The 14,987-nt window shown below is 38.7% G+C and overlaps 1 protein-coding gene across 1 annotated transcript; it reads right to left on the reverse strand.

Moving 5' to 3' along the window:
• Nucleotides 1-54: 54 nt before the first annotated feature.
• LOC125014980 (cytochrome P450 2F2-like) lies at nt 55-7,318 on the reverse strand. Its single transcript, XM_047596576.1, has 11 exons — nt 6,913-7,318; nt 5,951-6,113; nt 3,940-4,092; nt 3,695-3,855; nt 2,881-2,949; nt 2,635-2,739; nt 2,431-2,566; nt 1,749-1,834; nt 1,444-1,545; nt 1,205-1,346; nt 55-1,120 (listed from the first exon to the last, which is right to left on the reverse strand). The coding sequence occupies exons 1-11, from the start codon at nt 7,072-7,074 to the stop codon at nt 927-929; spliced, it is 1,473 nt and encodes a 490-aa protein (XP_047452532.1). The 5' UTR covers nt 7,075-7,318; the 3' UTR covers nt 55-926.
• Nucleotides 7,319-14,987: the final 7,669 nt, after the last annotated feature.

The raw sequence follows: 14,987 nt of genomic DNA on the forward strand, positions 1-14,987 counted from the left end.
GTGTCCTCATGTGCAGTCTGCACAGGTGGCTTCTCAAATCAATTACTGACAGGACAATATTTCTTTCATTTTATTTATTTCATTAATCATTCATATACAATATTTAGAAACTTTTAAGAAACACTGACATACAAAAGGAAGCAGTTTGAATTAAATCAAGTGACATTCAGAAAATATTTAAAATCCACCTGAGGATAAATTCATTGCTGTTTTGTCTTTGCTTTCCCAGATTAAAGATGCTGCAGTAATTGAACCGTTTAAACATAATGCCCACAGTATATTTGTCATACTGCCACAAAATTCGTTCCTCACATAAGAGTGGATCAATAAAATTATAACTAACGAACTAATAATTATAATAATAATTTTCTTTTTTTTTATAAGAATAATTATAACTTTCATTTTGAATTAATTCTCTCATAATGCATTCGTAGTAAATAATTTAAACTCACGGAGCAGCAAAAAATCCTAAAAGATGAATGAAGCAAACCAAAACAAATAAGCAGAAATTGATCAAGAAATTAATCTTTTGAACACCAAGTTCAGCTTCAATACCCTGGCTGATGGTTATCTCGACAAAAACAAAGTTGTTTGCATTCACTATCGTGTGAACTAAGTTAACACCACTGAGAGCATTAAGCCCTCCCCCTCACCAAAAGCACAGCACACTGGACAAATTGCAACAACCAAGCCTGCAAGAAGTTGGCCCACCGGCAAACGTCATGTAGGTTACTCCCAGCAAAACTCTCAGCTTCATACGGTGATGGACAACAGCGATGCAACATACATCCTCCGAGGGTCGTTGAATTGAATTCATTTACTTGAAACAAGCCCCATAATAAAAAAAATGCTGTTTTATATCATGATAAAATATTAATTGAAAGACAATTCTTTAGTGTTGATCTTGCTCTGTTTCTGTTCTCTATTTACCCACTATTTCCAGCCCTGAGTTGAACCTTCATGTGATAAGGTTTGGGAGTCAAAGTGACTCCATAGACGGGAGTGTAATCTGGCTTTCCTGCATCCTTGGGCCAGACGAACTTAAACTTCCTCAGCAGAGTCACAATGATGAGGAAGAGCTCCATACGAGCCAGACTCTCTCCGAGACACACCCGAGATCCTGCGACGAAGAAAAAATGATGTTAAGACTCATTGTGTCTGTGCATGTCGCTCTTAATACGATGCACTGTTTGTGCTCTTGTACCTGCAGAGAAAGGCATGAATGCGTCTGGTTTAACAAAGTCTCCCTGGTCATTAAGGAAGTTTTCAGGGTTGAATTCATGAGGGAACTTCCATTGTCCCTCTTCATTCAGCACAGAGGTCAGGTTCTCAATGATCATTGTACCCTGAAGAGAAGATGAAACATAAGATCAAAAGGCATAAAGGAAACTCTTCATGTTGTTGCCTGTGTTGCCAGTGCCAATTTAAACAGTTCCCTCTTACCTTGGGAATGGAATACCCCATGAGCTCTACATCTTTAGTGGTGGCGTGGAAGACACTGAGTGGAACAGTGTTGGCAATCCTCTGGACTTCATGGATCACAGCCTGGATGAAGAGAGATGTAAACAACACTTCTTATGAACTTCTCATGGACTTGGAGGGGAATGTAATCTATGTTGTCTCAGCAACAGAAACGCACACTAATAAACTTGTAGCATTGACATGACTTAGTCCCTTTAACTGAGTTTGTTTCATGCATGGAGGTTAGTTAGATTTCAAAGAGTATCGTTATGGACAGTTTGTATTACCTGCACGTAAGGCATGTTGTGTCTGTCCTCGAAACTGACCCGAAACTTCCCATCCAACACCCGGTCTATCTCCTGCTGACAGCGCTCTGTATGAGAAAGTTAACATTTTTAAACACCAAAGTGGGGTTATATTACCCTTTTTTCCAGCCCAACATTTTTATTCTGAAACCCTGGAGTAGTTTAGCATGATTAAAAAATCCCTATTTATCCCATGCTGGCAATCTGGCATTTCATGCAGGACCAAACATGCATGAAAGCCTTTTAACTTCCTGTCTCTTCAAGGCCCACTCCTTATAAGCCCACTTATTTTCTGACTGGCCAACTTCCAACTTCTGTGACTGGCTTAATACCTGCCATCACCCATGTTTTATCTGGGCTCCTTAAATATTCTAGGACCATTTCCAAGAGCCCTCTCCCTTGATGTTGGACAATATGATAAATAGCAGAGTGACAGATGCCTGAATAACAAATCAGCTGAAACTATGGTTCAGTTCCATTTATTGTCTTTACATATGACATGCATGTGTGGGTCCATGGGTTTGTAGCACGCTTAATGGATAATTGATAATTAATATTATCCATTACTGATGTGCTTTTTAAACTGCATCCACTTAGAAAGGTTTAAATTTCAGAAAGAAACAATGCAAATTTTAGATAGAAATATTTACATATGCAAGTGTACCTTGTATGTGTGGGTAGTTCATTAGGTAAAGAAAAGCGGTGAGCAGCGTGTTGGAGGTGGTGTCAGTCCCGGCAAAGTAAAGATCTAAAACGTTCCCAATGAGTTTGTCCTCTGAAAATGTGGTGTCATCGCCTCTCTGAAAAGAGGAAAGTGATCGTGGTAAAACAAATGCCAGTAAGTAGAGACAGAAAATGCAAAACGTACCTTTTCCAGTTCGTCCAGATAGCAATCAACAAAGTCTCGCGGCTCTCCAGGGACTCTGGTCTTCTTGTGCTCGGCCAGCATAGGAAGTAGGAGTTTATCAAACAGCTAAAAGCCAAATAATTCAGAATTTGTGTGAATTTCCATCTTTATTTTTACTCACTACATGTTGATCAGTTTACTACTGATCCTAAATTACCATGTGTATTTTCTATTACATATATATATATATATATTTTTTTTTTTTACCTCAAAATTCTCAAAGCCCTTGTTGAAGGGCAGTGGCAGGTAGCGAATTAAAGGAACGGAGTCATACAGCTGTAAAAAAAAATAAATAAGAATAATAATAAACATTTGTGTCGAATTATGTACATTTACTTCCTGTTAATAGGAAGGGTTGTAAACTCTGGTTAGCATTGTGAAGCATACTAAACATAGCACACTAGACTGGGATGGTAAAATCTTACACCTGCAAAGCACATGTCAGCCATTCTGTTAAGAGCATGTTAGCATGCTGCTTAAATTAGCAAAACAGAGCTCCCATCATGGCTGTAAACCACAGAGTGTATTATGGATGACGAACTAGGGCTTGGTGTATTGATCAATATATCAATAGTATCGCTACCAAGGTATCGGTATCGGATCGACACTAGCAGGTTGAGATAGATACTTTTGTTACAGTTTCTCCTTTGTACTTCAATTTAAGGTATCGGTATCTGTATTGGCGATACTAGCTTTGTATTTACTTGGTTTCGGATTGATACCAAAATTCAAAGTATCGCCCACCCCTATGAGAAACAGCTCCTCATAGTGAAGTGAAGCCAAAGTAAGGAGAGCTCAATGCTACAGACATTTAACCTGAGGCAAACGATGGCTCGGCAGACAGCCAGCACCCTTTTGCCACACATCAACCATAGCCTTGATGTTTATTTAAACCTTCACAGTGATGTTTTTGGAGCCAGCCTCAATTCCTGCTCTTGTCGCTACCGTGTTGGCTCAACTTTTCATTGATGGAATTGCTCAATCAGGTTGTTTACCCTAGAAGCGTTTTACTTTGACTCACCATTGCCCACGGCCCATTAGCAAGCTTGCCATTCTCAGTGAAGCACTGAATGATCACTTTGATGAACTCATCGTCGTACTCGTAGCGCGTACCTAGCAGAACCTGACAGATGATGTTGGAGGACGCGTTGTGAAACATGACTTGAGGACTAAAGGTTTTGCCTGTAAAACAAAACGCAAACTAATGAAAGTCACAGCATTGTGCGAAAAAACAAAACAAAAAATGAGGAACAAGAAATTACATACCGATGTTCTCTTCTAGTGTTTTAATGGTGTACTCAATCTCTCCATGAATTCTGTCCTCCATTGAAGTCTTCCCCAGGCCGAAGTTCCTCAAAGTCATCAGAGCAAAGCGGCGATGTTCCTTCCAAACAGGACCATAATCAGCTAGAATCACTCCTATAACAGACGCACCAACACAAACATCTAATGAAATAATTTTCCTAAATGTCACTGTCATGTGTGATCAGTACAGTTTTGTTCTGGAGCTAATTTTTTGTCTGTTTTGTGATTTAATCTCCAAAGAGCTTTTAAGAGAATTTAAACAAAATAACACTCAAGTGTCTTAATAACTATAGAATTAGGTGCCTTGTGGTGTTAGCATAGTGATTTAAATATGAAGAGCTGGATCACAGTAACATGTTACAGGATATTGATTGTGATCTGCACATTTGCAGTTTATTTCTGCTCTTCATGAAGACTGGTCTACACGGCCTCGTTTTATTTTCATTTGGCAACATGCATGTGAACCAGATATAAGAACAATTACGCACAAGTGATAAAATCTGTGTTAATGTTTAATCACAACCTTTCCTTAGAAAGCAAGCAGAAGTAAAGTCTTTTGGATTAATATAATGCCAACTTTCACAGCATTCATTGTTTAAATTTACTCACAATGTAGTAGTTTTAAAAAATGGATCTGAGTGTGAAGTTACTATTGTATTTAGCCTATAAATCCCAATAGGAAGTTGGTTTAACATTAAACATTTAACATTAAAACCACAGGTGAAATAAATAATATTGACCATCTTGTGACAATACAATGTTCTGCTATGAAACTTGTGGAGACCTGGCATTAGCGTGCATGACATGTACCACCCACCTAGACCAGCCCAGGCACACCCAACCTATAACAATGACATCCCTTGACGGCAGCAGCATATTATTATGGTCATTATTAATGTTATGTCTGATGGGTGCAACTTCACCAAGTAAGTGATCATCTACATCATGTGCAGTATTTTAAATATATACTAAACAGTGCAAAGTCCTTACAGACTCTTCTCATGGCTGGTACTATCGATACCAATGACCAGATAAGACTGCAGATGTGTTGAATACAGATGTTTTTCATTCCCCTTCCTTTTCTGTTCAATCTTCACACAGTGTGATATTTTATATATATATATATATATACATAGAGAGAGAGAGAGAGAGACATATATATATATATATTGTTAGTTTTGTTTGCCTTCTGAAAAATTCGCATAAGGTAAAAAGTTTTCCCCTTTTCCCTGCCTGTTATGGCTTGTTTCCTAATTCCAGCAAACCCACGATTTCTTTTGTGTGCGGCTGACTTTCCAAGAAAAACATCAGCTACACTATGACCATACTTTTTATTTCAGGTTAAACTGGTTACTGTCTAATCTGTGACTTCATCTACTCGCTGTACACTCAAAACAGAAATGCAGGTTTATCGATTATAGTTTCACACTTGCACTTAATTAGTTTGTTCTGAAATTCATTTATTGGCAATACACTGTACTCTAGATTTGGACTTTTTAGTTCTATGTAGTTCAGCTCTTTTAAGGACTCAGTTAGTGCTTGAGTTTGTTGATTTTCTTTTTTCTAGACTGTTTTATCCCTGACAGAAGTAAATGCTGATAAGGAGGATATTATTGACAGAGTTATTTTAATTATATTTGTTTAACCTACTTCCTAATATTGTTTGGGTCTCTCTTGTGCCTCCAGAACAGTTGTGACTCATCAGAGAATGGACATGGGCCTTTTTTTTTAGTTGTTCCTAAACTGTTTTTGTGTGTGTTATCAACGATTGTCGTTGCTTTGGGGTCGGTGGTGCCTGGTCTGGTCTAGGTGGGCGCTACATTTCTACGTAACATCCACACGAAGTCGGGTCCAAAAGATTCCCAGTAGATTCCCAGCTGTATTGTTACAAGATGGTCAATGTTATTTACTTCACCTGCCAGTGGTCATAATGTTCTGTCTGATTGGTGCAATCATACGAGCTGTAATGTACCTCTCCTCCTGGTGACAATGTTAACATACAGGTCTTGGGGTCGTCCAGCAAAATCAACAGCCTTGATCACTATGGCCTCCTTGATGGCCTTCATCCCATTGATGACTACAGCTGGTTTGGAACCAATGAAGAGACTGTAGACGTCTCCATAAGCGTTCCTCAGCTGGGATGGATGAAACATGTCAAAACAACAGTTAAAATTACATGCATGATAGCACAGATGGATGTTACTCTCTCTGAACACTGCTTCTGTAATGGGACGCAATCGTTTTTATGGGTTTATTTACAGTGAACACCACAGATTAAACCCCTTTAACCTACACTGGTTTATCAACAAGTGAAGGTGGGGCACATCCAGCTCACATGACTTGTGCTATTAACTTGGTTCATGTGACTACCTCTTGTGTAATCGCATACTGTACAAACGTACTACAAAAGGTACTACAGTAGCATAATGTATCATTTCCCAAATACAGTTTTCTGTGTTTTTTTTTCATTGTCTAAAATTTAAAATTTCAACATTGAAAGTGTGACTGCCAGGAGAAAAACGAAGCAGTGGATACAAATGTTAGTATCTAACCATTTAGACATATTTAATAATAATGTAATACATTTTATTTGTATAGGGCTTTTCAAAGCTCAAAGACACTTTATAGACATAAAAGCATACACACAAAAAGAAAACTTTATACACATTAAATAAACAATGAATGAAATAAGAGGACAGTTGAAATGAACATAGTGTAGAGGCTACACGTTAAAAGCAGTCTTAAAGAGATGAGTTTTTAAAAGGGATTTGAATGTGTTGGGGTCACAGCAGTTTCTGATGGGGGGTGGCAGGGAGTTCCAGAGGGTGGGAGCAGCAGCATAGAAGGCTCTGTAAGTATTAACTCTAGCAATTTCATTCTACTTTAAAGCATGTAAAGATCAATCAGTATCGTTCATTTGAGGAGTTTTCTTACCCTCTCAAAATCTTTCAAGGGGTTCTCCAGGCTCAGGTGCAAAGTGTTACCCAATATGGGCAGGGCAATGGGTCCTGGTGGAAAGTTCTTCGGCCTCCGGGATTTGAATTGAAGCACGATGAAGAAAATGCAGAGCCATACCAGGACTAGTGAAACAAACATCTTGAGACCGACTGGACTGAGGTGAAGTGAAAAGGTTAGATGGGCTGAGTTTGTATAAAAGGGACAGCTCAGCTCTTAGCCCTTCCCTTTTCTGTCCTAACCTAACCTCTCCGTTTAAAGATTAGAGAGGGCAGATAAAGGCAAAGGGAGAGGGCCAGTTTAAAGTATCCGTATCTTCTTTTAGCTTTGAGAATTTAACAAAAGGGCATCATAACAAAACACTAAAGCCTGTATGTTGGCTCGGTGCATCGGGGCTGAGCTGAATACTAAGGCAGAAAAGAGAATCACTCCCAAGAAACTTCTGCAGTGTCAAAAAGGTGTGTTTGTTCCAAGTCTGCTGAGGCAATAGTGTGGGGGATTTGCTAGCGCCTCCATGTGACCAAAACACAACATGTGCTTTATACACACTGCAGATTGCCTGCACTACACAGTTGAAACTTTATATTCCATATTAATAATGAAGGAGCAGTTTCACCTTTTTGTCACACTCTTCAAATGTCTAGAGTAGCTCCCTACAGAGCCCTTCATGTCTCTCAAATAAAAACAGGAAACACAAGAAAAAACAAAGTTACAGAAAAAATTATTAATTAAATAATTAATTAATTAAAAAGCACAGTGAACTAAGTACTGAGTCTGGCATCTTCACTCCATATGCACAATATTATAAGTGACTATGTTAATACCATAGGTGTTATTTGTCAGCTTTAGGTAAAGTAGTGGAAATGAGGTGTTGTTATAAAAAGATGTAAGACTATTATAAACGAATATGAGGCACAGTTAAATACCTTTGATTTAGGGGGAAGTTGAGTGTTTTACAAATTTCAATAATTCAGTTGCTTGACAACTACTGTTGGGCTGTTGGCCTATTTATCGTTATATGATTTCACAAAGGTTTTATGCCTGCATCACATCATTTGCAAGACTGACATTCATATGAAAAATTTCATAATGACCCAAGATAGATTTCAGTGGCATTGTGAGTTTTGTTCCAATGATAAACTCCACAACATAGCGTAGGACCATGCCGTGCCACTTTTGTGGCCTGTTTCATGTATTTGTGTAATGTGCTCAGAGCATTGATAATCATTCTGATTATGTGTGTTGGTTTAAATGAAAATATTATAGATAGAGTCTCCAGACCAGAGACTCTCACAAGAAGATGGAGCGGGAGGGGAGCCACTAACAGTGGTTAGTAAATTATAAGAGATAGAAAATAAAATGATATTAGAGGACAGGAGCCAATGAAGAAAGAGGAGAGGACATGTCCTCAGTGCATCGTCCCCCTGCAGCCTAGGCCTATAGCAGCATAACTAAGGGATGGTTAAGTCCAGCTCTAACTATAAGCTTTGTCAAAAAGGAAAGTCTTAAACCTGACCTTAAATGTAGAGACTGTGTCTGCCTCCTGAACCCAAACTGGGAGCTGGTTCCATAGGAGAGGAGCCTGATAGCTGAAGGCTCTACCTCCCATTCTACTTTTAGAAACTCCAGAAACCACAAGTAGACCTGCACTTAGAGATCGTAGTGATCTGTTGGGTGTCAAGGAAGGGAAGTTGAGGAGGTGGAAGGTGAGGACCCAGATGCAGGACTATTGATGAGGCAGGATCTCAAACAAAAAGGGTTTTAATAATTAACAAAAAGCGCTGCGCACGGCAGGAAAACCACAATCCAAAAATCAAAAGAAATCTTCAACATGACGTGGAAACAAGGACACATGAAAACATGGAACATGACATAAAGACATGAAGGTAACATTAACGATGCGACAAGGGAAAAAGGGAAAGGCAGGGCTATATATACACATAGGACTGAGGGATGACAAGACACAGGTGAAACACATGACAATCAATGCAGGTGAAACCAATAAACAATCAAGAGACAAGGAGGCACAAGACAGGAAACTAGGAAGTTAACAAAATAAAACAGGAAACACAACATGACATGGACAGACATGACAAAACCACAAGGAAACACGATGGACAGGAAACTAGGAGACATGCCAAAACAAAACAGGAAACGTCAAAGCATGATGACAAAATAAAAGACAGACCTAGAACCTTGACATTGGGACAGTATGGTACTATGAGGTCTTTCAGGTATGATGGAGCTAGGCCTTTCAGGGCCTTGTATGTAAGGAGGAGGATTTTGAATTCAATTCTAGATTTTAAAGGGAGCCAATGAAGAGAAGCTAATACTGGAGTAATATGATCTCTCTTGCTAATTCCTGTCAGTGCTCTTGCTGCAGCGTTTTGAATCAATTGGAGGCTTCTTAAAGAGCTACTTGGACAGCCAGACAGTAACGAGTTACAATAATCCAGCCTGGAAGACACAAATGCATGAACTAGTTTTTCCACATCACTCTGAGAAAGGATGCTCCTAATTTTGATGATATTACGAAGGTGAAAGAAAGCAGTCCTGGTCACCTGCTTTATGTGAGAATTAAAGGACATATCCTGGTCAAATATAACACCAAGATTTTTCACGGTAGTACTGGAGGCCAAGGTAATGCCATCCATCAAAAGCAGGTGATTAGATAATGAATCTCTGACATGTTTAAAGCCAAATAGAATAACTTCTGTTTTGTCTGAGTTTAAAAGTAGAAAATTACAGGTCATCCAAGCCTCTATGTCTTTAAGGCATGCTTGGAGTTTAACCAGCTGATTAGTTTCATCTGATTTCATGGATAAATATAGCTGGGTATCGTCTGTGTATCAATGGAAGTTTATGCCGTACTTTCTAATAACATGCCTAAGGGAAACATGTATAATGTGAATAATATTGGTCCTAGCACAGAACCCTGAGGAACTCCATAGCTTACTTTGGTATATATAGAAGAATTGTTTACATGGACAAACTGGAATCTGTCTGACAGATATGATTCAAACCAGTCTAGTGCAGTTCCTGTAATCTTGATCACACTTTCAAGTCTCTGGAGTAGAATACTGTGATCAATAGTGTCAAATGCAGCACTGAGATCTAGCAGGACAAGTATAGAGACAAGTCCATCGTCTGAAGCCATGAGGAGATCATTGGTAACTTTAACCAGAGCCGTTTCTGTACTATGATGAGCTCTACAACCTGACTGAAACTCTTCAAACAAACAATTCCTGTTTAAATGATCAACCAACTGATTGACAACAACCCTTTCTAAAACTTTAGAGATAAAAGGAAGGTTGGAAATTGGCCTATAGTTGGCTAAAACATCTGGATCAAGAGTGGGTTTTTTAAGTAATGGTTTAATTACAGCAGTTTTAAAAGACTGGGGCACATATCCTGTTAATAAAGATAAGTTTATCTGATTTAATATGGCGGTATTAATTAATGGAAAAACATCCTTGAGCAACTTAGTTGGGATGGGGTCTAGAAGACAAGTTGATGATTTAGATGATGTAATAACTGAAGTGAGCTCAGGAAGATCAATTAGAAAGACAGAATCCAAATATTGACTAGGTCCTACAGAGGTTTCTAATGCCACTGTACTTACATCTTCGACAGATCGAAGGGTGCTATGAATTTTATCTCTAATGCCAACAATTTTATCAGCTCATGAAGTCATTACTGCTGAACGCTGGAGGAATAGATCGCTCAACAGAGCAGTGACTCTTTGTCAGCCTGGCTACAGTGCTGAAAAGAAAATCTGTCAGAAACGTGAAGCGGTTGGTGGTGCTCAGTGGGCCGGGTAAGACTATGCTTCCTTCGTACCGTCACCCACGGGAGCTGCACTTGGTCGGCCCGCACCGGCTACAGGGTGCTGGCTAGCTACTGGGTTTTGCATGGTGCGGAGCCGTGCTTCTAATTCAGAGAGCCTCGCCTCCAAAGCTACAAATAAACTACATTTATTACAGGTACCATTACCACTAAAGGAGGCAGAAGCATAGCTAAACATGTGGCACGACGAGCAGGAGAGAGAAGGGGAAGCGGAGGGAGGGAAAGTAGCCATAGTTAACCACCAAAACTGATTAAACTTGAGAAGAAACTTGAGATTAACAAGGTGCTACAGAGGACAGGTGGTTGGGTAAACTCAAAACACGAGTTTCACCACTTATACAGAAAACGTTTACGTGATTTTAACGGAGCTAAAACAGTGCAAGGACACACAGCAGCGGTGCAGAATCGCGAAGTAACGCAATACGCTTACTCACGTGACGAACGTAAGAACATCTGTTTATAACAACACCTCATTCACACCACTTTACCTAAAGCTGACAAATAACACTTATGATATTAACATAGTCATTTATAATATTGTGCATATGGGGTAAAGATGCCAGACTCAGTACTTAGTTCACTGCGCCTTTTAATTACTCATAGTAACTTATATCTGTTAATAATAGTGTCATATTCTCGTCACTTTACTTAGAGCTGACACATAGCACTTATGATATTGCATAGCTGTTTATAACTGTGTGCTGTAGGGAGATGTATACATTATCATAACTTTATTACGTATACTTATAGCTACAGATATAAATAACTATTGTAGAAGTCAAAACTCATTATGCATCACTATACACATTTAGCAAAGCAAAGTAGTTATGTTGCATCACAAAATTAACAAGTGACTAGGCAGATATTGACATATTTATAATACACTATTCAGATTAAAATTATAATCATTCATAACCAGTTGTCATAATCCATCATGAAGTTGGTTATGACGACTTGTGAATACGTATACATGGTAATAATGAGCATCACAATGCTTTATAGATACCTTATAAAATATTATGAATGCATTCATAAGGCATTATAAATACAACCTTCATAGAAAGTGTTGCCAATGTGACATTATACATGTAATTCATGCTTAGAACCTCATAAATGGTTTGGAATATTTTCAAATATTTATGGCATATTTTTTGTAAATAATGTATTGTTCCATTTTTTGTTCTTAAAAGTATCTTGTTCTCGCACACCATGCCGCTCCCATGCACCGTAAATTTACCACCCAGGGACAAAATAAACTGGTTAATTAATTACAACTCAGGTATGAAAACAATGAGTTAAAGGTGCCATTTGTAAAATCAAAGTCAAAAATGTGTTGACCAGATGGGGTCGCTGTTGTTTCTGTCAAAAAGCCCCAAGATACTGAAGACTCTGAAGACACTGAAGATACTGCCTTTATTTATTCCTCATGTTTGTATTTCTCTGAATTTAACTCAACAGCTGCTCAGCAGCAAGGAGAAGTTTGGGCTTTAGTTGCTTGCTCAAGGCTCCTTGGACAAAGTAGAATCCATGCCCGTGATCTTACAGCATCAGTGCTGCTTTTCTAACCACGCATAAACCTTATTGAGCAGCTGACAGCAGAAAAACAGGAACTCATGGGGACTCATCAACTCAGAGCAGCAGTCTTTCTGGATACTAATGGCTTCTATTACACTTTATTTGACCTTATATTGAAGCAACCAGTGTTTGTATTTCACAATGCCAATTCTGTTCAATCATGTGGGTGTTAGCTGAAATAGACATGGCCTTTGTGTGATGAAATCTCATTGGTACCACTCATTGTTAGCCAAGAAATCTGTTCAGGAACTCTCACATGTGTCTGAACTATCTGTTTAAAATATAGGTCAACAGGGGGTCACAAAATCTTTGGTTGATTAGACATTATTTATATATATATTTTATTTATTTTTTTAATTTTCCCACACAAATTGATCCATCACAAATTTAAATTTCTTTAAACTCACATTAACATATTCCAGTATATTTGCAATATTAGCAGAAGAGAAGCTGACTGCACTGTTAACTTGTCTTCTGGTCTTCTGCTCCCATGAACCAACTACTGAGGCCACAATGGCTCGATGATTCACTGTCCCCAATACATTCGGCTATGTTTAAAGGTAAAACTTGAATCTGTCAGTTATTTTCTTTATCTGTCAATACACCAGTTAGGTATGTTTATGTTTACAGCAGTTGCATGACCACCCTACTGCAGCACATGCTTGAAATAAGGAAATGATTTGAACCTGTGTATTATTTGAATAGCTTAATATTGAATGCAAAATGATAATAACGATGTACATTTATAAACAGCACTAGTTTAATATAGAACACATACAATAGGTAGGGGGTCCCTAATTAATCTCAGTATCAGTTTGGGGGTCCTAGGTCTGAAAAACATTGAAGACCCCTGGTTTAAAACTTAGTTCTCTCAAAACTGTAGCAGTGTTTGAACAGGATTCTTAAGAATGACAGTGAAAGAGTAATCACTCTGTCCCTCTGTTGACACTTGGGTGGGATCAGGACACTGAGGTCATCTTCCCATCACAGTGATGCAAACACAATTTTCCACTTAGTCAGATGCACTCTCACCTAAAATGCTCAGTAAAATGTTAAGCCCTTTCACTTAATCTCAAGGTGTGGTCTGTGATAAATATCTAAGAAAAACTGAAAATTGTGGAAATGATGATGAAATCTAGTTACTACTTGTGGAGTGTATCCCATAAAGTGTAAAAATTGTTGTGTAATGTTTTCTAGTGTGAGGCTTACTCATCCAAGTAGTATATGACAAGAGCTCTGCCAGTGTCTCAGTCTTTAATAAGCACAATTCAATGAACACCATGTTAAATTCATCGTCTAATGTCGGTGTAGATGTTTTTGCATCAGACTCAACAGTTCTCAAAGAAAAGGTCTTGATTTTGAGTGGCTTCGGAGTGACGTACTTCAGGTTAGATTGTGCAAAACCTTAGTAAGCATCGGTGAAGCCACAGTGCATGGGTGTGTGTGACCAACAATATTAAAACCCATCATTATTGTAACACACCGGTGCCAGGCCTTCAAGCTATTTGTTGTATGTTCATGTGCGGGCTCTCTGTGCTATTTATTACACTGCAGTCGCTGTCAGTGTGTCACGGACATCTTTATCAGACACAGACACAGCCAGCGCTGAGAAATTTAACACAACGCAGCAAGATCTCAAGTCCCACCAAGAGATTCTGATTCTGTCAGTCTCCGATAACACAGTCTGGTCTGTGTCTGGATGATTTTTATAAGCTCCAGAGAGAGGTGTTACAAACTGACAGACAGAAAAATCCTCAGACTGGCAACATGAAAATATGGTTCTGAAACGTTTTGTTACCTAGGTACAATGCAGCTCAACACAAATCCTGAGATGTCATCTCATGTGTGTCTATCATGTGTGTAACAGTATTCAGCTGAAAAGCAGCTCGCTGGCTAGCTGGAAAGACTGAAAAGAAAAAAAAAAATCTCTAAAAAAGTCTCTAAATGCCAATACATGTTTTCATTTCATAATTTTACTCCACCTATTGAGATTGGCTTGATTATGATGTTTGCAATTTCATGACACACTTTCCCGTCACATCCTTGGCTGGGATGCCTCAGGGTTCAATGACATGCAAATAACAACAACGACAAAAAAAAACTTGTTCAAATAAGTCTCAAACAACCCCTCCAAGTGGTTTACGGGAATCACAGTCCCCATCCCTGGGGTTGTTTATAGTTTTTAACGCTATCATTTTGGTGAAACAAAGGCCCATGTGTTATAAAGGTACCCGAAGAGCAAACATGTTGCACAGCAGGGTCATGGGCACATAGCTGCATACATAGTTATTTTATATTTACTCAACACACGGAGATGTCAGTTTATATAAATGCTAGACTGCCCTGATTTCCTGATTCTCATTATAGTCTCCCAAGTTACACTGATTTGTACAGATAATTCAAAGCTTTCTGCTACTTTTATTATTTACCACATGTCTTTGCCAGTTTATGAAACAGAGTGACTGTAGCAATGAATCACTTTCTTCTGCAGAAGCCCAAGTAAAACATGCAAATTCTCATAGTGAGTTCAAATACTTTCTCTGGAACTGAATAATTGTGGGTGTTTCTTATGTGATTTATCTTTTACCCTCAGACTCAAGTATGAGCCACACTGTAACTGTTTGAACCCAGGC

This window comes from Mugil cephalus, chromosome 10, assembly GCF_022458985.1.
Source record: "Mugil cephalus isolate CIBA_MC_2020 chromosome 10, CIBA_Mcephalus_1.1, whole genome shotgun sequence".
In the NCBI taxonomy this organism is placed as follows: Eukaryota; Metazoa; Chordata; class Actinopteri; order Mugiliformes; family Mugilidae; genus Mugil; species Mugil cephalus.

Excerpts from the sequence above, each read along its gene's own strand:
- LOC125014980 (XM_047596576.1), bottom strand. The coding sequence starts at position 7,074 with ATGTTTGTTTCACTAGTCCTGGTATGGCTCTGCATTTTCTTCATCGTG. Across the intron at positions 6,114-6,912 it reads CCTTGAAAGATTTTGAGAGG|CTGAGGAACGCTTATGGAGA; the intron begins GTAAGAAAACTC and ends CATCCATCCCAG. Across the intron at positions 1,121-1,204 it reads ATTCATGCCTTTCTCTGCAG|GATCTCGGGTGTGTCTCGGA; the intron begins GTACAAGAGCAC and ends TCTTCGTCGCAG.